At 37.2% G+C, this 22,670-nt stretch overlaps 1 protein-coding gene across 15 annotated transcripts in view; it reads left to right on the top strand.

Moving 5' to 3' along the window:
* Positions 1-22,670, top strand: part of STRBP (spermatid perinuclear RNA binding protein) — a 124,321-nt gene that overhangs the window by 95,533 nt on the left and 6,118 nt on the right. For 14 of the 15 annotated variants that reach the window (XR_002803882.2, XR_002803880.2, XM_023628834.2 and 11 more), the window contains 7 exons: positions 3,466-3,558; positions 3,978-4,177; positions 9,448-9,606; positions 12,941-13,075; positions 13,277-13,417; positions 16,367-16,490; positions 20,683-20,727. Coding sequence is in view for 13 of the 15 variants with exons in the window: in XM_023628834.2 (XP_023484602.1) it covers positions 3,466-3,558; positions 3,978-4,177; positions 9,448-9,606; positions 12,941-13,075; positions 13,277-13,417; positions 16,367-16,490; positions 20,683-20,727 (897 nt within the window). In the remaining 2 variants the exon portion in view is untranslated. Of the gene's footprint in view, positions 1-3,465; positions 3,559-3,977; positions 4,178-9,447; positions 9,607-12,940; positions 13,076-13,276; positions 13,418-16,366; positions 16,491-20,682; positions 20,728-21,457; positions 21,517-22,670 lie in introns of those variants that run through there. The other variant, XM_070251731.1, reaches the window with a different exon arrangement.

Here is a 22,670-nt window from a genome sequence, read left to right as displayed (position 1 = left end):
ACTGTAAGTTTTCCTTTAAGCCCAAATTTATGTGCATTACACATTCTTGACATTAGTATTTTAATTATCATTTAGTTAAAACTATTTTTTGGTTTCCCTTTGTTATCAAGTGTCATTGCTTAATTGCCAGACAAAGGAGGATTTTTTAGTTACCTCTTTATTTTTGAGTTGTCCTTTATTCTATGGTGATCTGAGTTCTCCTTTATTCTATGGTGATCTGAGAAAATCCTTGTATGATTTCTTTCCTTTGACATTTCTTGAGACTAATCTTATGGCCGAGCACATGGTCAGTTTTTGTAAATGATTTGTGCTCTGAATAAGTACGTATATTCTGCAGTTGGTGGTCAGAACGTTCTTTACATGTCAGGTCATATGTGTTCATTGTGTTGTTCAAATCTTTTACACCTGTACTGTATTTTTTGTTTACTTGTTCTCTTAATTACTGAGAGAGATATATAAATTCCCCTCTATTGTGGATTGTGTATTTCCTGTGCAGATCTACCAGTTTTTAATTTATATTTTTCATTTCTAGAATTTTGGCTCTTTTATAGTTTCACATTTTCTGCCAGAAATTATTCTTGTTGTCTTTTTTTCTTTGTTTGTTTTTACCATCTGATCATTCTTTTTAATAAAGTTTGTTTTTGAAAGCTCCATCCTCTGGGTCCCTTTTGGGTCTGTCTCTGTCATCTGCTCCTTCTTGGTTTTTGATCACAATATATTGTCTTTTCATGTTCTTGGTTATTATGAATGCCAGAGGCTTAAACTGAAAAATTTAAATTTAAATTTAATTTAAATTTAAAGCCTAGAGTAATTATATCTTCCTCCAGAGAGGATTTATGTTTGTTTCTGGGAGATGGCTAGTGGAATTGACCATCCTGGATCATTTCAATACAGTCAGGGATTAAGATGATTTGAATCTGGGCTTCAGTCCTTCTAAGATGCAGACTATTTCTGCTTCATCTTACTTCTAGTATAAGGCATTTCAGAGGCCCAACCTACCATGTGGGTGATTCACCAGGCCTTCCCTTCATAGGGGTACTTGAACTTCAGTTTTTGACCCCAGAGACCTGGGTTGCCTGTTAAAAGTACTGTATTTGGTTCCAAGTGGCTGCTTCTGGATTTGAAAGGTGCTCCTTGGGAAATGTGGCCCCCAGTGCAGCATTTCCTTCATCTCCCAGATCTTGACTCTGTAATTCTTTATTTTTCAGGAACAGGTATTTATTCTACATTTTGTCCAGCTTTTCTCATCGCTCACATCGGGAAAGCTTTTTGATTTACTTACTTTCTCATACTGGAAGTGAAACTTTGATATTTTGTGAAAGTTCCTCTAGTGAATTAGTGACAGCTGGGGTTGAGAACTATTGCTTCTTCTTATCTTCTACTTCCACCCTCTTCTCACTCATAAAGTGTCACTTTCGCCACTCAGGCTTTTGTGCTGTTTCGTAGCATCTTTCTGCCATAAGACCTTTGTGCTTGCCCTCTTTCTGTCTGGGGCCCTTGCTCCAAATAGCTCACTTTACTTTCTTCAGGTCTTCGTCTTCATCAATTGGTCACCTTATCAGTGATACCTCTCTGATGAGCATCACATGTAAAATAGCAACACTTCCTCTGCCTGAAGCTTCTTTTTTTTTCCATTGTGCTCAGGACCATATGACATGTTATAATTAGTTTCCACCATCATGCGTAAGCTCTTTGAGACATAGTTTTGCTCTCTGATATATGTCCAGTACCTAAAATTGTCCTACACATAGGAAATGCTCAATTAATATTTGTTGCTGAATGAATACATGAATGAAATTATAATGAAGATGATAAAGTACAGGCTTCATTGGGTGCTTATGGTGGTTAAATAAATTAATACACATAAAGTATTAAAAACAGTGCCAGGCATTTGATAAGCACTCGCATACTATTTTTAAAAATTATTGCCTCTCAAATGATCACTTCTCATTTCTAGAATATTGTTGAGGTTGAAAGTGACTTGATTTGTATAAAGCAAGCCTGTTTTTTCCCCCAGGTTACTGTTATGATTAGCCCCAGATTTTACAGCTCTTTTCCAGTGGCTGGAATGGTAGAATGAAGCTTAATCCTTGGAACTCTGTTCATGTAGCTGGAGGATTTAGAGAATAGATTTGTGCGTTTAAGCCCACTGGTGATTTCCAGGCAATCAGGGAGCAGATTTTAATGTAACTTAATGAGTGGGAGAGTGATTGAACAAACATCGTTCCTTTTTAACTTTTGTCTCTTAAAGACTGCATTCTGGGAGACTGGCACACTCACAGTTTTATGTAATGCAAATATAACTCTAAGCAATACTAAGCAGATAGAAGCAGATATTGCCTTGTGAAGAGAGCATCAAGATTGATTGACCTGAATGGTAAGTATTGACTCAAGCAAATGCTGAAGTCAATGTTTACCCTAAGGGACAGTAAATCTTGATTATCAGAGAATATGTAGTTAATCTCAGTATTATTACAAGGTTTCACTAGAACTATCTGGAAACCTTGTGGCATGAGTCTCTTGAGTATGACTTTCCTTTAGGAAAAACCTAACAACCAACTTCTTTAAGTTGAAGACACAGAGAGTTCTTTAAAGTACTTGGAAAGGTTGATGAGTTTTTCTCGGATTGTTTTTAATTTGGACAGCGAAATTCCTGCTTTATGCCTGACAGTGTTATTAACGAGCTGATTTATCCAAGAATAATACCAATTCAGTTAGTTTTCGTTCCATAATCATTATGTTATTTCTAAGTCTTGTTTTAGATAGTTTATAAGATATAAGACAGGGAGAAAATATCTTTGAACTTCATACAGCACTAAGGAAATACAAGATTTCTGTATATGAAGTAGGCAATGACACAAGACCACATGTGACACTTTGTAATTCTGACACCATAGAAACACTTCTAGAAAATGGAGATGAGAGAAATGCTGAAGAAAACTTCATGGAGAAGATGAACTGTAAATAAAATCTTGAATGGGACTCGAATAAGAGACAGAAGAATATTTTGTAGTGTGAGAAATAATCAGATTTCCAAAAGCATAAGGACTTTAAAAATTTATACCAGTAATAAATGTTAAATTATGGAAATATTTGAAAGAAGTAAAAATAAATCCTACTACCAGAGATAACTACCTTTAATATTTTGATATATATCTTTCCAGACATGTTCTGTTTGTGCATATACAAATGTGAATATATGCATAGATATTTGTATGTGTCTGTATGAATAAATGGGAAAATAAATATTTATAAAAAGGGATAATATTAAATTGCTTTGTAAAGATTCACTTCGTAAATTTTTGCTATTGTAAGATTATAAACATGGAAATTTAAGTCGTCAGTGAAAGAGTCCTATGGTCCTTGTGATTCCTAGGAATTTTCCTTCCTCAACATATTAGATACATTTGATAGACTAAGTAGAATCATTGTTTTAACTGATAATGAATCTCGTGATTTTTTTAGGTGCTGGGTCTTCAGCTCTGAAGAGGCCATTTGAAGATGGATTAGGGGATGATAAAGATCCCAATAAAAAGATGAAGCGAAACTTAAGGAAAAGTGTGTAAAATCTTTATTCTTATAGATGTAAACTAGAAAGGGCTGAGGACTTTAAAGGACTTTGTAGTTTCAGGCAGGAATATAAAAATTAAAAGTGAACAATCAATTTGATTTGAATTAGAGTTTTAAGAATAGATCTTAACTGAGAAACTGATGATTGAATAGCGTGCTTTTGTTTCCAAGCTTCATTGCTTAAGATATGTCAACATTGACAAACTAAAATTAATGTATAGCTATAGTAATGCATATTATTTTTACAATGATGTTAGCATCATAAGTCATTTTAGAATTACTTGTGAAGTTAATTTGTACATGCGTTTTGAAACAAGGTAAATTTATAGTGATCACTAGGAACTTACAAATGCTTAAATTAAAGCAAAATGGTTTAATTTCTGATCTCATTCCTCTTTCTTTAACAGTTCTGGATAGTAAAGCAATAGACCTTATGAATGCGCTAATGAGGCTGAATCAGATCAGGCCTGGGCTTCAGTATAAGCTCTTATCTCAGTCTGGCCCTGTCCATGCCCCAGTCTTCACAATGTCTGTAGATGTGGATGGTACAACATATGAAGCCTCAGGACCATCCAAGAAAACAGCAAAACTTCACGTAGCAGTGAAGGTATGGTATTTAGTTTACTTACCAGTGCTTTGTTGTTTTATATTGTAAATAAGGTGCTTATTTTCCTATAGTAAATTAACATAATTTTTCAGGATTTTCATGACAACATAGAGACTTTTGTCACCCCTGGATCACAGGATTCTTCTTTTTTGGTTGTAAAATAATATGTGTTGATTATACAGAATTTGGGGAACACAGAAAAAGTAAAGAAATAAAAAATAGGTCAGTTACATATCTCTGAGGTAGATCATTAATAGTTATATGTAGTATGTTGGCTTATTTACTTTCAGTCTTTTTTGTTTCTTTCATTTTTTTGCATTGGGCTCACAGAGTATATGTAATTTTATCCTCTGATTTTTTTCATTTAACGTGTCGTCAGTGTTTTTCCATGTTATTAAAATCTTTGTAAATAATTTTTAATGGCTGTATGATTAACATGATATGGGTGTACTATTATTTGTTTAACATTTCCCTATCATTGGATATTTTGCTGTTTGCAGATTTTTTTTTCTGTCACATACGTGATCATTATCTTTTTGCATGTTGCCTTTTCTGTATTTCAGAATATTTCCATAGGGAATAAGGTCCAGAGTTGAACCAACCAAATGCATGTAGGTTTATAGAAAATTCCTAAATACGGGAATCTTTTTATGAGTACATTTGACTTCTTGCAGACAAATGTGAAAATGTTGAAGATCATGTAGTATGAGATCAATTTTCACTAAGAAAAGTTCTGTTATTTAACAGTATGGCAAAATATATAATTGGTCTGTTTTCGTGATCATTCCATCTTGGAAGTATTATTAATGAAGATGCAAACATTATCCTAAATACTAAGGATACAGCAGTGAACACAAGAAAGTCCTTGTCTTCCTGGAGCTTGCATTTTAGTGTAGATAGGATGGGGCGACAGACAACAAATAGACAAATGAATAAATTAGTAATAAGAACAATGCAGAAAATAATAACTAAGCTCTAAAAATATAAAATTTTATCTGTATACTCTCTTGTTTACAAAAGAGGTACTTCAAGTATGATGTAGTAGTTTGAGTTTAAAATGAGGCAGAAAAAGAAAACCAAGAATGAGGGAAGAAGGGAATTCAGAAGTAAGGCTAAAAATACAGTTTAGTAACTTAGCTATAATGTATGCCGAGAATGAGTCACAAACGTAGATCTAAGTTCTCTAGCATATGACACAAAAAACTTGTGAAATATTAATTCACTGTCTGTCGTAAGAACAGACAGGTGATGATGAGAGTCACAGTTGTTGTGGTATAAGATCAGGTGGGCATTCTCCTTGGCAGGTCTTCATGAAAAGGAGTAGCAATGATATCCTGTAAAGGCATCCAGGATGCAGTGACACAGTTTAAGGGTTGTTTCTTACAATGATCTTTCGTAGAAGCTAGTGGCCTCATGGTGAGTTGCAGTTCAATACAGCTTGAGGAGGTTAGTAGAGTGGCAAATTTTGCAATATGACAAGATTTAGAAGCTGTTTGTTCTCATAATAACTGTTAACATTTTGATATGTATTTTTTCAAGCCTTTTTCCTCTCCCCCAACCTGCAGTTCCAAAATCCAAAAAGTGCTGAAAATGAAAAATATTTCACTTGGTTTGATATAAACTCACTTGATGGGAAAACCTGACCTGAGTTGATGTGGGCCTATTTTTAGTCTTTATAATTCCATTTAGTGTGAATATTTTAATTCTTTCTTTGTACAAAATGAGGTAGCACCTGAGAACCCACTAAGAATTTGGAAAATATATGATAAATATATTGTATTAGCTTTCTAAACTGAAAAATTATGAGTTCTCCAAACAGTTTGGCCCCAAGGTTTTCAGATAAGGAATGGTGGAACCTGTGTAATGTGTATACAAAATGTGTACTTAAAATAGGGTCATGTTTTCTTTGTTCATCTAAAAATATATTATGAATTTTTTAATGCTTATCACAAAGATCTCTTTCATTTTTAGTGATGGCCTAATATTTCATTATTCTCAATCCACCATAATGTACCTAATCCTTTTAGATTTAGATGCTTCCAGTTTATTGCTTTACATCTTTTTTGAGCTAGTCTGATTATCCCTTAAGATATGTTCTAGAGATGGAATCACTAAGTCAAGAAGAAAGTACATTTGAATGATCCATTAATTCATTTAATATGTATTGGGGTTCCTATTATATGTCAGGCATATATTGCCAAATTTCCATCCATAAAGTTTATACTGCATATTACAGATTCTGCATGAGTTTGAGAGAGAGTTTTATATCCAACATGTGTTTATGAAAGTAGATCCCACTGGATAAGAATCCTTGCTTTCCTTACTCAGTAGCTTGGTAGGGGTCTTGACCTGTTAAGACAAATCACACCAGAGAATGAAATCAAAACAAAATAAGAAAAAAATCACTTCCTGCCGCAGGAGCCTGGCTGCCCAGCAGCAGGCACCCTAACGTAGTAGAGATTAGTCGCCAATCTTCCCTTTCCTCTTCCAATCCTTTTTCCTTAGAGTCCCTCAAAGAGGACACCTTTAAGAGACATAATCAGACGTAGTCCATGAAAAGAATCTTAAGTCACTGTGGGGAAAAGATCAGCTAGAAGGGGACAAGAAGTGAAGGCTCTTTGGACAGGTTCTTGGAGCCATCAGATCTCTATCATAAGAAGTCATGAATGTGACTTTCTTCTGAGTGGAGAGCCATGGGGTAGACTATTTTCTTTTCGCTAGTCTTTGAGGGTATCATCTTTCTCAGCCTCCACCCGCTTTCAGGAGGAAAAAAGCCTGGTTATAGTGGATTTCCCAGTCACCTTGTTTCCAGGAATCATCTTGTGATTTTTTTCAGCTTAGTTGATGTGTTTATTAGGTTTGATTTATTTGCCAGATACTTGAAACTCACTTTTCTTTGGTATACCAGGTTTTTGGCCTTAATAATGATTCCAAACAAACTTTGGTTCCAGATGTGTGAGAACTCCTTACTTTTTTTTTTTAAACTTCTGTAGCATATGCTAGTTAATAGTCTTAGAATATGTGTTCATAGGAAAATGAGTTAATTTGAAATTTTTTGGTTAGTTACACTGTATTGCAAGTACACTGTACACCTTGCGGTTATCCATCAGTTATATAAACTTTATAACTGTATTGAAATGTGTTGCTACAATAACAAGTAAATAAATGAATCCTCTATGTGAGAAAAGGGCAGAGAGAAGTGGTGTTAAGTAATTCACGTTAGACTATTTTAACTTGTTAAGTTGTTAGTTTTTATTGGAATAAACAAATCAAATTTATTTGTGATTCTTGGCTTTTGACTTGCATCTTGTGTTAGCCAGTGTTAATTCCAGACTGATAACTATTCTCTCAAAGATGAGATTTCTCCGGGAGAGCATATTTGCAGGACTCAGACAGTGGAGAATATGTTTTCTTTATAAAATACTGACCAGGATATAACCAAATTGTGTCAGTGTACATAGTGTTAATTACTACCCGAGTACTTTTAGAACTTAAGATGTTAAAAAGTGTTCTTGGTTTTATTCCCAGTGAATACAGGCAATTTATTTATGATTTGAAATGTTTAACAGAATGCCAGATTCTCCATATGAATTGGATGAATTGATTTCACGTTCTCTTGGTACAGAGTTCTACTTATGCTCATTTTTTTGTTTAGAGTAATACTGTTATTTGTATTGACAGAATCCTTTATACAAGATGCCCTTGTTTGTAAAGGCGGGGCTGCCTGGCTTCTCATTCATGTGGCTACCATAACAGTTATAGTTAGGATTGTAAAGAAATATGATGTCACTTTTACCCTCCAGCAACTTAAAACATTAGTCAAAAGCCAAAATGAAGACAAGGATCTTTAGAAACCTATCTCTGTATCTTCTGATATAAACCTTTAAATTGGTAACTGACACTGCAATATCAACCTGTTTGAAAGAGGCTTGTAAAAATGCTAATGAACACAATAGCCAAGATGTGGATGCAACCCAAGTGCCCACTGACCAATGATTGGATAAAGAAGATGTAGTATATATATACAATGGGATACTACTTAGCCATAAAAAAAGACAAAATTGTCCTATTCACAACCACATGGATAGACCTTGAGAATATTATGTTAAGTGAAATAAGCCAGACAGAGAAAGACAGATACCATATGATTTCACTTGTTTGTGGAAGATAAACAAACTTACAAAGAGAACAGTTTAGTGGTTACCAGAGGGAAGGGAGGTGGGGGGTGGACACAAGGGGTGAAGGGGCACAGTTATATTGTATCTGACAGATAATAATGTACAACTGAAATTTCACAATGTTACAAACTAATTATGACCAGAATAAAAAAAATAAATTGCAAAAAAACCTGCTAGTGAACATAATCACATGTAAAGATCAGTATAACCTGGAAGGAGGTATTAAAAGGCAAGCTTGTGTGTGTGTGTGTGTGCACACACACACACAGCTGTTTTGAAAACTTTACTTTAAAAAAGGTGAGAAATGCCAGGTGTTGAATAGAAATGTGAGAAGGAATGAACTTGGAGGATGCTGTAAAGTGACCAGGCCTCTAGAGGCAGGGATGGAAATACAAACCTAAAATTGTTCCTGGTTCATTTAGTATAGAGAAGCAAGCTAGAGAGACTGAATCTTTTCTTTCAGGTCTCAATTATAGTTTAAGTTGAAAGCAAAGAGGTCAATAGTAGAAACCTTCAGATGTTATTTTATAGTTAACAGACAAATTGGTTCCAAGGTAAAGAAAACTTCTTGATTCCCTTTCTGTGCTAATTTCCCCTAATGGAGTGAGTGATAAAATTTAGAGGTCAACTAATAAGTCTTCCTGTTTTGCAGGGAGAATTGAGGACCAAAGGAGAAATCTAGAATGAGACGCCAGGTCTTTTCCTTCCTAGTCCAGTGTACTTTTTTCAGTGTGCTGTTTCATTTCTCTCCTCACCTCATTGGTTGAACTTGGCTATGCTCTTTATTTTCTCCACCTCTCACCTCCAAATTAAATGAACCAGGAGCAATGTCAGGTTTGCATTTGCATTTCTGTCATCCTTTATTTAAACCTAATTAATCTGAGAAGGTTCTTTCCATTTTCCATCGTGATACCCTGGTAGGTAAAGCTTGTTTCACCAATGATTTGTAAATTTAGCAGTATCTTGCTCTTCCTGCAAGCTGTTTCATGGATTCCAATATTGTGGATTTGAAACTGTTGTTCTCAATATTTTGTCTGTTCTCTGTGGTCTCTGGTGTTTGAGTAAAACTGAATCTTAATATCGTTTGTGCAGGTATTGCAGGCAATGGGATATCCAACGGGCTTTGATGCAGATATTGAATGTATGAGTTCTGATGAAAAATCAGATAATGAAGGCAAAAATGAAACAGTGTCTTCAAACTCAAGCAATAATACTGGAAATTCTACAACCGAAACCTCCAGTACCTTAGAGGTATACTTATATATTTTTTTCCTTAGAATAAAGTAATGTATGTTCATTGTAGAAAATTTGAGAGAGATGGAAAAATATAAATAAAATCAAAAGCATATACAAACGTGTATATTCCAGAGGCAGGCATTATTGCTATTTTGGTTTATTTCCATCCAGTCTTTTTTCAACAAGTATTTTTTTTGAAGGCAATTGTATTTTCATGAAGTTTTACATCTTGTTTCTTAAGGCAATCATATTTTCATGCAGTTTTACATCATCTTTCTTTCACTAAACTCTAAAAATGTCTGTAAACGTAACTATATACTGCATAACCATATGAATGTACCCTAATTTAACTAGCATTTCCCTTTTGCTGGCCATGGAAGTTGCTTTGAACATTTCACAATTATAATGTATCAAGAGTGTTAGCAATAACTGAAGAGCGAAAAACCAAAAGATCTAGTGGAGGAAATTAAGGATTATTTGAAGTTTGGGCTAAGCTGTTGGGGGGTAGTGGGTCGTCATTGAGTTGGTCCAGCCCTGATGAAGGAATAGCCTGACCTGTTATGTTCTTCAGACAATGAGTAAGTCCTGACCTATGAGCTTATTGCCGCAGACAATAGAATGGGACAAAATCAAAGGACCAAGTATACACAGCCTATTTGGGAATTCGTGGGGCCCTTGTTTATTGCAGTCTACATAAGGAAAATTGGCTTTAAAGTAACTGCAACAGCTTACATTAACATTTTTTTCTAATTTTGTCATTTTTAAGAATTAGTATTTATGGAGGACTTAGTGGACTGTAATTTTTTTCAGTCTCTAAACCCCTTTTTTTTACCTGCTTACTGCCAAATGCTGCAGAAATTGTGTCCAGAGCCTCAAGATGCCCTCACCCAGAAGGACAAAAGACATGTTTATAACTAATTGTAATGTAATCTGATAAGCACCATGATTACAAAATGAATACAATAATGTAAAAGCTCCAGGGAGGAAGAGATTGTGAAACTTACACAGATGTAAAATCAAAGGGAATAAAATGTGAGCTAGGTTTTAGATGATGAGTAGGATTTTGCTATGTGGGGAAGAGGTGGAAAGAAGGCATTCTGGGAATAGAAGGTATAATGACCTGGAGTTGTGAAAGTAATATGTTTAAGAAGTGCCAGGTGGGCCAGTGTAGAGGGGCTGATGGGGACTGAGGCCTGTGGAAGCCATGCCTGACTCTTGTGATATTGTGGAGGGTAGAAGACATGGCACTTGGCTTTTGAGAAGACCAGTTATTCACAAGTGATAGTCACAGGTGGGGCAAGATGTTCTGCTGGCAGTGTTATAAATACCACGAGAAGAAAGAGCTCATTAATTATGAGGCTCTGACTGTCAAGTTCAAAGGGAATTATGAAAGAGAGAGAGCAGTGTGGGCTGGGCTCATAGCAGCCACATGAGTATATGGAGGTTTTGGTAGTGAGTAGGTCTGTGGTTTGTTTCTGTATAATTTAGTAATGGGGGGCAGAAAGCCCTTATTCTTTATTTAAAGTAGTAGTAACTTATTAGAAATGCAAATATTTTTATATCTTGACTCATTTTTATAAAAGATTTCAGATTCGGAAAGCAGAGAGTGATTACCATAGACCTAGTTTCAAAAATTACTCATTACCTTTCAAAGATAGAGACTAGGAATTTGCCTTGAAATTTTAAAAATGCAGATTATAAAACTCTGTAAGAGGGGCCGGCCTGGTGGTGTAGTGGTTAAGTTTGTGCGCTCTGCTCTGGTGGCCCTGGATTCACAGGTTTGGGGGATCCTGGGCATGGACTTAGCACCACTTGTCAAGCCATGCTGTGGTGGCATCCCACATAAAATAGAGGAAGATTCGCAAAGATGTTAGCTGAGTGACAGTCTTCCTCACAAACAAACAAACAAAACTCTTCAAGAAGTGATGTTTATTACAAACATCCAGGAATGTTTATTAAACTTGTCTTTAAAAATTGTCCAGTGTTTCACTTCTACAGCATCAACCACTTATCAAATCAGCATAGAGTACTTAATCTTGCTGTCCATTAGGTTTATACACATAATAATTCTTTTGGGCATTCATTTCTTGAACAATTACTGTGGAGGAATTACAGACATGATCTCTAACCTCAAAAAGTCCTCAATCTTTGGGTCTTTTCTCAAAATTATTGTTGTAGTGTTTTGTGGTTTGTTTCATTTTTGGTGCTAGCCTCTCTTTGTTTGAGCCTTCACACTCTTATGTGGATTGCTTCTCTTCCTTACCTCTGGTCTTATCCTTCCTCAAGGCAGTTCTTTTTACCACTCCTAAAATGATTTTTCTACAGCCCAAATCTAATCATGAACTTTTCTAAATTAATGTCTTTCAGTGGCTCCCCATCATCCATGATAAAGTCAGAGTTCATTTTCACGGCATACAAAGTCCTTTATGACTTGGCTCCATAAAGGGTGTTTCTAATCAGGTCCTACCTTTCTCTCCTCACTCCATTAAACAGGCAAACTGAACTTCTTGCCATTTCCCAAACCAATGTTCTTTCCTTCTCTTGGGTTTTTGCATCACTGTTTCTTCTGTCCAGAATGCCCTTCTTCTTTGTTTCCTCCTTATAATGGTTTGCTACTTGCCTTTTAAGGTCAGGTTCACATGTCACTTTCAGGAAAACTATCCTGATTGCCCTAGAAAATGGTTCCTCCTGCTGTGTTTCCATAACATACATCTGTTCTATAATATACATTGTTCTACAGTGACTGTGTCTCTCATCCCTGACTACACTCTAGCTCCTTGAGGGCAGGGAATGACTGCTTTTATTGTTATTTTTAAATTTCAGAATCCATGCTCTCTAGCCCACTGTTTTTACCTTAAGTGCCCTTAGATCTCTGTAGAGAGACTGAGAGGTGTATAGGAACATTTTCTTCCCTTCTCTCAAATTGAGAGTTATTTCTCCCTAACCCCGAAGATGAAAAACAGTGAATGCTTTGGTATCATGTGAATTTCAACTGTTCTGTCCACTTTGTTCGTCATTTAGAGTATTATTCTTAGATCATGAACACCACAAATCACACCCAAGAGTGCAATGTATGGCAAGGCTGCATTGTTCTTGAATACAGCTCTCTTGCGACAGCCCTGCTTCAGAGGTAGGCTGGCCATATGACTGACTACAATGTTTACTGCTTGCAGACTTTCTATACCTTTAAAGATATATTGTCATTTGTATATAAAGGCAGTCATGCATCCTTGCCCCTAAATGCTTTAAAGTACAATTTTTGAGCCACTTCTTCAACAGAGACATAGTATAATTGTACTAATAAGAAATTTAATACTCTAAAATCTCACTTGATTGAATCTCCTTTTAGGTAAGAACTCAGGGCCCTATCCTCACGGCAAGTGGCAAAAATCCTGTAATGGAGCTCAATGAAAAAAGAAGAGGTCTTAAGTATGAACTCATCTCGGAGACTGGTGGAAGCCATGACAAGCGCTTTGTAATGGAGGTATGTATCTAGATACAAGCCAGCCTTATTTTTCCCCTTAAAGACATAGGATATCCTGAGCTTGCACGTAAAACAGTTGTAGACTGTGTCAGTTCTTGTGGCACTATTTGACTTTTGGTGTTTTCTGTGTTATGATACCTTTAAGTTAAAACCACCTAGAGGAACTGCATGGGATGATTGCAGTGTTGTTCTTGATTTTAGGTAGAAGTAGATGGACAGAAGTTCAGAGGTGCAGGTCCAAATAAGAAAGTGGCAAAGGCAAGTGCAGCTTTAGCTGCCCTGGAGAAGCTGTTTTCTGGACCCAATGCAGCAAATAATAAGAAAAAGAAGATTATCCCTCAGGTATGAGTTAAGCATTAAACCTTTGTAATACCTTTGAAAAATATTACCAGAATTAAATTTCCTTTCCTGTCTTTAAATTTCCTTTCCAGCCATGTTAGCTTTTTTCTGAAATTATTTCTTTTTCTTGGATTTGGCAACCTTTTCTTTGGGTTAAATCATAAATAATATAAATGTGATCAGTGGTTCTCTGTTCTGTGGTCTTTCTGGGCAAATTATATATTAAAAAGAGACTGTTAGCATTATTTGGGGGCTTTAGCCCACTCTTGATGAGGTAGGTGTTAAGGAATTTGGACTTTAATGAGATGTTAGCAGCTTCCCTAAACTAAACAAATGCTGAGAGTACTTGGGGCTTACTGTCCTCAGAGTCTGCAGATGCTGTTCCATTTCCTTTCCAGTTTGGAGCTTTTGCATTGTTTGTTATGGGTTTTGCTTTGGGAGGTGGCACAGTAGAACTTGACGGGGTATTGTGCCTCTTCGTTGTTGACATGGGGAAGGTCATTGCTGCTGAAGGCCCAGGACTGTAGCAAAGTATTTAAAAACGATGGCCTCCTAATTACATGCTTTTGCTAAGAGATTTTTCCTTCCATTCATTTAGGTGTTCAAAAATATTTTCTAGACATATAGTATGTGCGTGATTTGTAAGGAAAAAGAGATGCATAAATAAACATAAGACACAGTCTTTCCCTCATAGAGAGTAGTGATGTAATATAATGTCTGACTATATTATATCATAGTCTAAACATTTTTAATTGATTTGTTTGTAATATCAGGAATCTTAGTTATTTAAGATTCTGTGTTAAAACAGTTGAATTTCTTTTACATATACTAAGTCCATTATAGGAGGGTGGAACTGATCTCATTTTAGATTTTTTATTTTTCCTTTTTCTCCCCAAAGCCTCCTGGTACCTAGTTGTATATTTTATTTGTGGGTCCTTCTAGTTGTGGCATGTGGGATGCCACCTCAACATGGCCTGATGAGCAGTGCCATGTTCGAACCCAGGATCTGAACCGGTGAAACCCTGGGCCGCTGCAGCAGAGCATGCGAACTTAACCACTCAGCCATGGGGCCAGCCCCTCATCTCATTTTATAGATGAGGAAATGAGGCACGAAGAAATTATGATACTGCATGTAGTGATATAGCTAATTGATGGTAGAGGTTCCTTTTAAAATCAGGTTCTTCTCTTTCCAAAGACCGTGGGCATTCTGCTATTGCATATTACATCCATCTTAGAAATTTGTTTTGTATTCAAACTTCTTGAATTTACTATAATAAACATTGTTTAAATTTTAGGATTCAAAATATAAACAAGGAAAACTAACTTTTACTGAGACAAAATGAAAATAAAAAGTGTTTAAATTGCAAGGGAAGACATGTAGAGACAGAATAAGTGGATTTTCTTTTCCTAAAATCTTGTAGAATATGTTCTAAATTAGTAGATAATTGTTACTTTGGTTTTTTGCTGTGTTTTTCCCATGTGTTACATCTTGTATTTGGTCAGTTAATTTTAGTGTTTACAAAGCATATGTACAGATACTTATTAGGTAGTTAAGTTTGGTTCTAGTAGATAGGAGCTCGATTTGTGTGGAGTCACTCTGTTGCCACCAGATTGTTGCTTCCTGACTACTTCTGACTAAGCTGTGTTAAAAAAAAAAAAAAAAAGATATCTGCATGAAGTTTACTCATTTTTAGAAATTTTCCGTACTAGAAGCTATAAAACTCATGTGTTCAATGTGCTTGACAGCCAAGAAGCAGTCTAGTTTGGATGTGTAGGTTGGAGTTTTTCAGCCAAAAAGAAAAGTGGCTGTTCCTTGTGCATGATACGTTCGACCCTGACACTGTCTTCTGCCCTGTCACGCTAGTGGTAGAGGCTAACCTAGGCGGAGTGAAAGAGGACGATTTTTCACTGTGAGATACATATGTGTGCTGTGACTGTTGAGCTGTCTGAGATACTATTGATCTGTCATCCAGTGAGCTTGGAGGCTCTGCAACGCCTCCCCTGCAACTTGGTTAAAGTAGGGAATTTTAGTAGTTTCTAGTTTGAGTTTTTGTTGCATCTTTATATTAAAAAATAAGTATAATATTTAACTTAAAACTAGATTTCTTTTGATTGCCTTAAAATTTCAGTTTTGGAAAAGGATGTTTTAGCAGTACTGTGTGCTCTTACTTCTTGACTTATCTGTTCTACTTTTCAGAGTTTTTTAGTCTATTTTCTCAGTTGCTCTTTCTACTCTGGAGTAAAGAAAACAAAGTGGGTCTCATTATCCTCATTTCACAATTAGTAAGGAGGCTCCCATAGAGAGAATTATGTGACTTTACCAGAGTCCATGGCATTTTAGAGCAAAAAGGGACTTTAGGGTTGGGATTAATTTATTTAATGGTTGATACACAGATACATATACACACACACACATACAGCAGAAGAGACAGACTCAGAGAAATCACGTGGCCTTCCTGAGGCCTCAGTTACTCAGAGGTGGAGCTGGCATCCACATCTTTGGTCTTCGGGTCTTGGTCCCTTTGTTTTTTTTAAACTCTACTCAGATTTTCAGCTGATTTCAGGTGGTTTGTTGTTGCAGAATTTTTTGTCTGTGGGCGGAGAGTTCAATGGATTTCAAACCTAGGTATCAAGTGTCTATAATTACTTTAGTTAGACCTAAAAGGACTTTAGATGTAATTTAACTACTGAAATTTGTGTGTGGAAAATGAACTCTTTCTGAGTAACCTTCTGAAAAGAAGTTGTTTGCACACTTTTATGTGCCCAGCATAGTCTCCAGAACAAGTCTGTAAGGTAGGTGTCATTTTCATTTTACAAATTGAAGGTTCAGAGTCATAGACGACTCATTGTCTCATCTACAGGCTCAGGTTTCTCATAGAGATATACATTAAAGAGATGATAGGATGATAATTCTTATTTCTCTCAGTAATGAAAATGTATTATTTTTAACAGGCAAAGGGTGTTGTGAATACAGCTGTGTCTGCAGCAGTCCAAGCTGTTCGAGGCAGAGGAAGAGGGACTCTAACAAGGGGAGCTTTTGTTGGGGCCACAGCTGCTCCTGGCTACATAGCTCCAGGTATAGTACAACTCATACGAGGTCTGCCTCCTTTTCTGGGCCACAGTTCGAAGAACAGCATCTCCTTTATTTTCCAGGGTTATACACGGTCTCTGGAAACATAACACGGGTATAAGATGGGTATGTACAGAAATTGAAGAGAATCTACAGAATATCATAGGTTTTCTCCTGGAATCTGCTGAGAAACTAGCGGCTTCCTGGAGGGAGGTGACAGACAAGGAGTATTGTACTTGGTTGGGAACGTAGTTTGACAATGAAGAAGCTAAAAGATATTCCACAGATTGAGGAGTTTGGACATGCGAACAGGGTATCTTCAGTGGGGACATGGAAGACAGGTCGGATATAAGAGGAGAGAAAAACTACTGATAAGAGGCTACTTAATTGGAGCGAAGCGTGGCGTTAGCATTTCCTAATTCAACTTTTGGAAGCCATCAAAGGCTAGTGAAGTACAAAAAGAGAAAAAGAGGAACTTGTTTATCCAGAGCTTACTATACACCAGATACTTTCATATAAGTGATTTCACTAGTTTCTAATCTTCACAGTGTTTCCTCAAGTAGAAATTATTTCCATTTTCCAGGTGAGGAAACTAATGCTCAGGGAGATATGGCAGCTAGCCTAGTGTGAGACATCTACTAAACAGCAGAGCAAAGATGTGAGTGTAGGTGCTTGCCATTCCAAAGTTTATATTCTTTCCACTTCACCACATGGCTTGAGGGAGATGGGAAAAGATGCCTTCTGTTCTAATCCTATGTAATCTAGCAGTAGATGTACAGCTGTCTCATTAAAATCCAGTCTTCTGCAGTATCGAAAGTATGGAACTTTTAAGCTGATAAGTAAACCACTTGTAGTTGTTGATCATATGAAATTGTCATATGGATTGGGTCCCATCCAGTCATTATTTTTTATGTAACACTCCTAAGAATTTCATTGCAATTGTTTTTTTTATTTCCTAAGAAGGAATTAAAATAGGCTCTTTGGGAAGTTCTCTGGATGATGTGGCTTTGGAATTACACTTAGAGAAGTTGATCTCAGTAGGGACATAGCTCAAAAATGTGTTATATAAAGAATATACTTGCTTATTCAAATATTGTGTGCCTGCCTTGGCACACACCAGACATGGATTTTGCTCTCATGCAACTATGGTCTAAAGGTGAGACTTATTAATCAAATAGTTACAATTATAAACTGAGATGATTATGATGAAGGAGAAAGACGTGATGCTATGAGAAGATGTAACAGAGAAACCTGATCTAGTGTGTTGAGTCCCTGAAGAAGTAACACTTGAACTGAGCTTTAAAGAATGACTAGGAGTTAACTCAGAGAAGACTTGGGTGGAAGAGTGTTGCACACAGAAAGAATAGCATGTGCAGAGAACTTGTGGTGCTGGTGGTAGGGAAGGAGGCTCATTTGAAAAATTAGAAGAAGGCCAAGATGTCTGTATTGTGGAGAGCATTGCAGGTGGCGGGGGTGGGAGATAGAGAGTGATTTGAGCTAAGGCTGGGTGCTCAGTCTCAGTCCTGGAGGCTGTGGTTTGGATTTTGGTCTTAGAATCCTAAGTGCAGTGGGAAGTTGTGAAGGATTCTAAGGAGAGAAGAAACAAGATGGGACTTTGTAAAGATCGCTCTCTGTAGTGTGGAGAATAGATTATAGGGACAGAAGTGGGCATGACCCAGGCAAGAGACAGTGGAGGGTCTCCACTGAGTATAGGGAAATAGATGGGTGGCAGGAAGTGAGGAGACTGAAGGAGTACTTTGGAAGCAACATCGATGGGTTTTAATATGGAGACTGAAAAATAGTGAGGCTTCAAGGATGTCTCCCAGGCTGTTTAGCCGGAGGAACTGGCTTAGATGGTTGTGCCATTTAAAGGTTAGTTATAGTTGATACAGTTTATGTGTCCAAAATTAAGACATTCTTTGTGCATCTCACTATTGCTACTGAAATTTAATTTTTTTTTTTTGCCTCATTTAATGCATTATTTAAGGAAGCAGCTTTTATTAAACAATGATAGGCAAGTTATTGAGATGAACTTTCTTGCTTTTGATTATGTGTTCTACTGGGGCTTCATCCGGTTGTGTCTGTGCTTGCTTGATCTTGGAACCTTTACCTCCTGCTGGAGTGGGAAGCAGCCACTGTCTAGTGGCGGTAATTGTGAAAGGAATTATTTCTGTCTGCTTGTTGCCAGGCTCTTTTGCTCTATGGTAGCTTCTCTCATGTCATTGTATTGACCTCTGTAAAGGCCTGTCTCCTGAAGCTTTTAAAAGCGAAGTTCTTTTATAGCCTAGAGAAGATTCAGATTAGGTCAGTTTAGATTATGAATAGGTTATATGCTATTTTCGGAGTATATTCTCTGCAGCAGGGACTGTAGTAAGTATTTTTACATATATTATGTAATTACATTCTGCTGCCAGTTCAGTTACTGCAGAAGACTGAGGCTCAGAGAGGTTAAATAACAGGTACAATTTAAAGTCACCTTGCTAGTGAAAGGTGAAGTCAGGATTAGAACCCCAGTGGCCTGATCACTGGTCAGCTTAGTGGTTGTAGTTGCATCTCTCTGTAAGAAGGTTTTGGTAAAAACCCTTGAAACCATGGCCTTAGTCAACCAGCTGTCTTTTCCTAGAATAGGTTTGATGTACAACCTTATTTTTTAAGCATTAGTTTCTCTTCAGCCTCTAATAGCATCTTCTAATCCTACTTCTTATTTCAGCTGCATTGTGTTCTCTAGAAATATATGATTTAGTGAGCACTACAGACTGATTCAGACCAAAACTAAAGACTAAGACTAAGTTGTACCACCCCCGGTTTTATATGACTTACTATAGACTAAACAGTGCAAATTTTTCATTTCTCAGGGAATGTTTCAATTAGTCCCTAAAAGCAGTTCACTTATTCAGCATACATTTGAGTATTTTGTCTTGAACAAGAGATTTGGAACTAGGCATTAAAGATGACTAAGACCTAGTGTCTGCCCCAGTGAATGGTCAGGGTCACATGGGGTAGGAACAAACACTTGGATAAACACCATGCAATATGATGCAAGCTGTAACGTGGTGGGCATAGGGGTGAACAGCAAGCCTGGGAGATTTCACAGAGGTCTCTGATATCTGGTCCTGATCTAAAGGATGAGGTGCAGTTGGTCAGATAGAGAAAGAGAAAAAAATCATTCTGAGCAACAGAAATGATTATGGAAAGGGGTATGTAATGTAAAAAGGCTTGATTTGTTCTGGGTGCAGTGTGAAAGGCCTATGTAGATTTTGTGCCCTTGTTCTGTTTTAGAAACCAATTTTTCCTAGAGATTTACCCAAGTGATATAGTATTTATATTTTTCGAAGTTGTTTTACTGAAAGATTAAAGATTGTAGCTTCTGTTAACATAGTATTTCTAATCCCTTACAACACTATAAAGTAGCTTGGAAGGTTTCCCATTCTTCAGATGAGAAAATGGCAACTTAGAAGTTATATGTCTAAGGACATATAAGAAACTAGTGCCCAGAACTAATTGTTTTAAAAACTTTTGTGTTCTTTGTACTTGTTTCTATTGACAATATGAGCCTTTTTTCATAGACACCAGATGTTAATGTCAATTTCTCCAGCATTTACTGAGAGTTCCTGTGCTGAGGCCAGGAATTCAGACAGCAGCAAGACATGGACCTTGTTCTCGAGCCCACACCTGATTCATGTGCAATTTAGTGGTAGTTGAGGCTTCAGCCTGTCTGTCACTGCTTTCTGAAAAGAGGCTTGGAAAGTTCTGTTTTCCAACTTTGAGAGATTGGTAATTTGAGTGGTTTTAAGTATTCTTTTGTTCAACTAATTGTGTTTAGTGAATGGTTACTATATGCCAGACGTTCTGCCAGGTTCAAGTGATGCAAGGATGAAGAAGACTTGGTCTCTGCCACTCTAGTGGGGAACACAGACAAGGAGTCGATAATTATAGTACAGTGTGGTAAGTGTAGTGAGACGGAGACAGAGGATGTTCTGCTTGGTCAGGAGAGTCTTAGAGGCCATGGTAAAAGCTCACTCTAAGCAGGCATGGAGGGATCGGTAGACTAGGGCGATCTGGTAATGGTTCGCACTCAGCCAGCATCTGGAGCAAGTCCTCAGGGCCCAAGGCGCCGGGCCAGGTGGTACTTGTGAATGGGGCCAGTGCCGAATGCCCTTTGTCCTGGATTGATCTGCTTTCTTCTTCTTTGCACTAGGCTATGGAACACCATATGGTTACAGCACTGCTGCCCCTGCCTATGGTATGTACACCATCTTACTGATTTCTCCTCTTAGCGACTCTGTCACAGCAATCCAAAGCACAGTGTGTATCTAGGGTTTCTTTAAATGAATTGGAGGATCTCAGACCTGTTCATTCTAGTGACCCAACTTAAATTCCCTCTGAAAATGCCACAACCTTGTGGTTCTTGGTTTGGTTGGAGTTGCTCTTCTCTCCGCTTTGCCTGATTGAAGGACTGCTTGTTCTAATTGCCTGTTTCTGACCATATTGAAATTAAATATTTTAAGTAGTTCTTCTTACAGCCAACTTACACTCCATTCAAAGGCTACTGAAGGGCCATACCCAGTTTCTAGCTCGGCTGCCTGCCAGCTGTATAGCTACATTTAAGTTTCTGGTTTGAAACTATATGAACTGTGGGTGATTTGAGTTAGGTAAAGGAAATGCTCACTTTGAATTTGTTTCCATCATCCTTTTCCATAAATTTTGCTTTAGAGGTGGAGTAAATGGGTCCTAGAGAGGTGATGGGGGTATCACCAGCAGTGTTACTTAAGTGCTTACTGCAGAAAGTCTGTAGTACATGTTAGAATATCATAGGAGTGTCTCCTCTCCCTCCAAAAATAAATAGAATAGAGCAAATGCAGAAATGAACCTCAGTGGCCCTTTGGATAACTTTTGAATGAGGTTTATGTGGCAATGGAGGCAATAGGTTTGGAGTCAGTGATATGCTCTCTTAGACATTTTTCCTAACTCAGGTGGAAAATTATAGAATCAGCCATCTGCAGGACGTCTATCATTGAGAGAAGAGAGCAAATGTGTGTACGTGTGTGAAGGAGCATGTGTGAGTGTGAAAGCGTGTGCATGCACACATGAGTGTAGGTATGGGTGTGACCCCAGGCTGGGCTTGCATGTACACAGAAGAGAAAGACCTTGAATGTATTGCTACTTGTGGCATCAATCCTCTACATGAGCCTCAAGACCTTTCATTATGCTTTTTCTCTTCATGCATCAGCTTTTCCATTTTTGTTTGGATAAAAATTATGAGTCCTTAAGACTCTGCTAAATTGAAGCTTCATCTGATTTCATAACTGTAGAAATAAGTAGAAAGTGAACAGTTGGGCCCCTTTCCCCATTAAGATAGACAATTTATATCTTGGAAAGATGTGGAGAAGCTGCAGGGGTCAAACGTTTGGGATGAATTTTCTCTACGGTAAAGTTCAGGGTCTGGGGCTTCCTCCTTTACCTGACTGTCTACTCTGACACACTGTGGTTTGCTTAAGGCTTCCCCATATTCCCCATGTTCTAGATAGGGGTTGATTAGGAATTGGGGACTCATTCAAGAATATGCTTTCACCCAGAATTTCTTCTAAATTCAAACTCTCTAGCTCCTTTTGATTTGGCCATTTGCTTTTTACCATTCAGCCAACTTCTGGATATCCTGACCACCTCATCCTTTCTGTGAATTAGGTCTGGTCAGTTTATCCAAATACATTTTGACTCACTAGACTCATTATAATATGTCTTGTAATGTGTGAGCGTCAGAGCATCTGCCTCGTAGGGCAGGTTCTGAAGTCTGTGTTTTTCTTTTAAACATAGTAAGTCTCACGTTCTTTAGTACAGGTTTGCTAGAGCTTAATTTTTCCCTTTAAAACACTTTTATATCTAGGCTCTAAGCTACATTCATGTTTTTCCTCAGTCTTTTTAATTTTTCTCTCTTGTTCCTCCCTTTCCTCTAACATTGTACTTTCACCCTGCGGCCTCTGAGCCCCCACTTCAGAAGGCTCTTCTCTTCCATGTGCCATATAACTGACTTCCAAAGCTGGTGAAATTTGATGCCCCCATTTTTCACATAAAAGATTTGGTTTTTAAATGTTACTGTGATGCCAGCCTACTAAAACGATGCTTTATTTTGGCTGTAAGGTAAATATGTCTTTTGGCCTTTGTAAAGCTGTTGCATGTGGGGTAATC

This window comes from Equus caballus, chromosome 25, assembly GCF_041296265.1.
Source record: "Equus caballus isolate H_3958 breed thoroughbred chromosome 25, TB-T2T, whole genome shotgun sequence".
Classification (NCBI taxonomy): Eukaryota; Metazoa; Chordata; class Mammalia; order Perissodactyla; family Equidae; genus Equus; species Equus caballus.
Note: the sequence above shows the minus strand (reverse complement) of the source record. Positions and strands in the feature narration are given on the sequence as shown.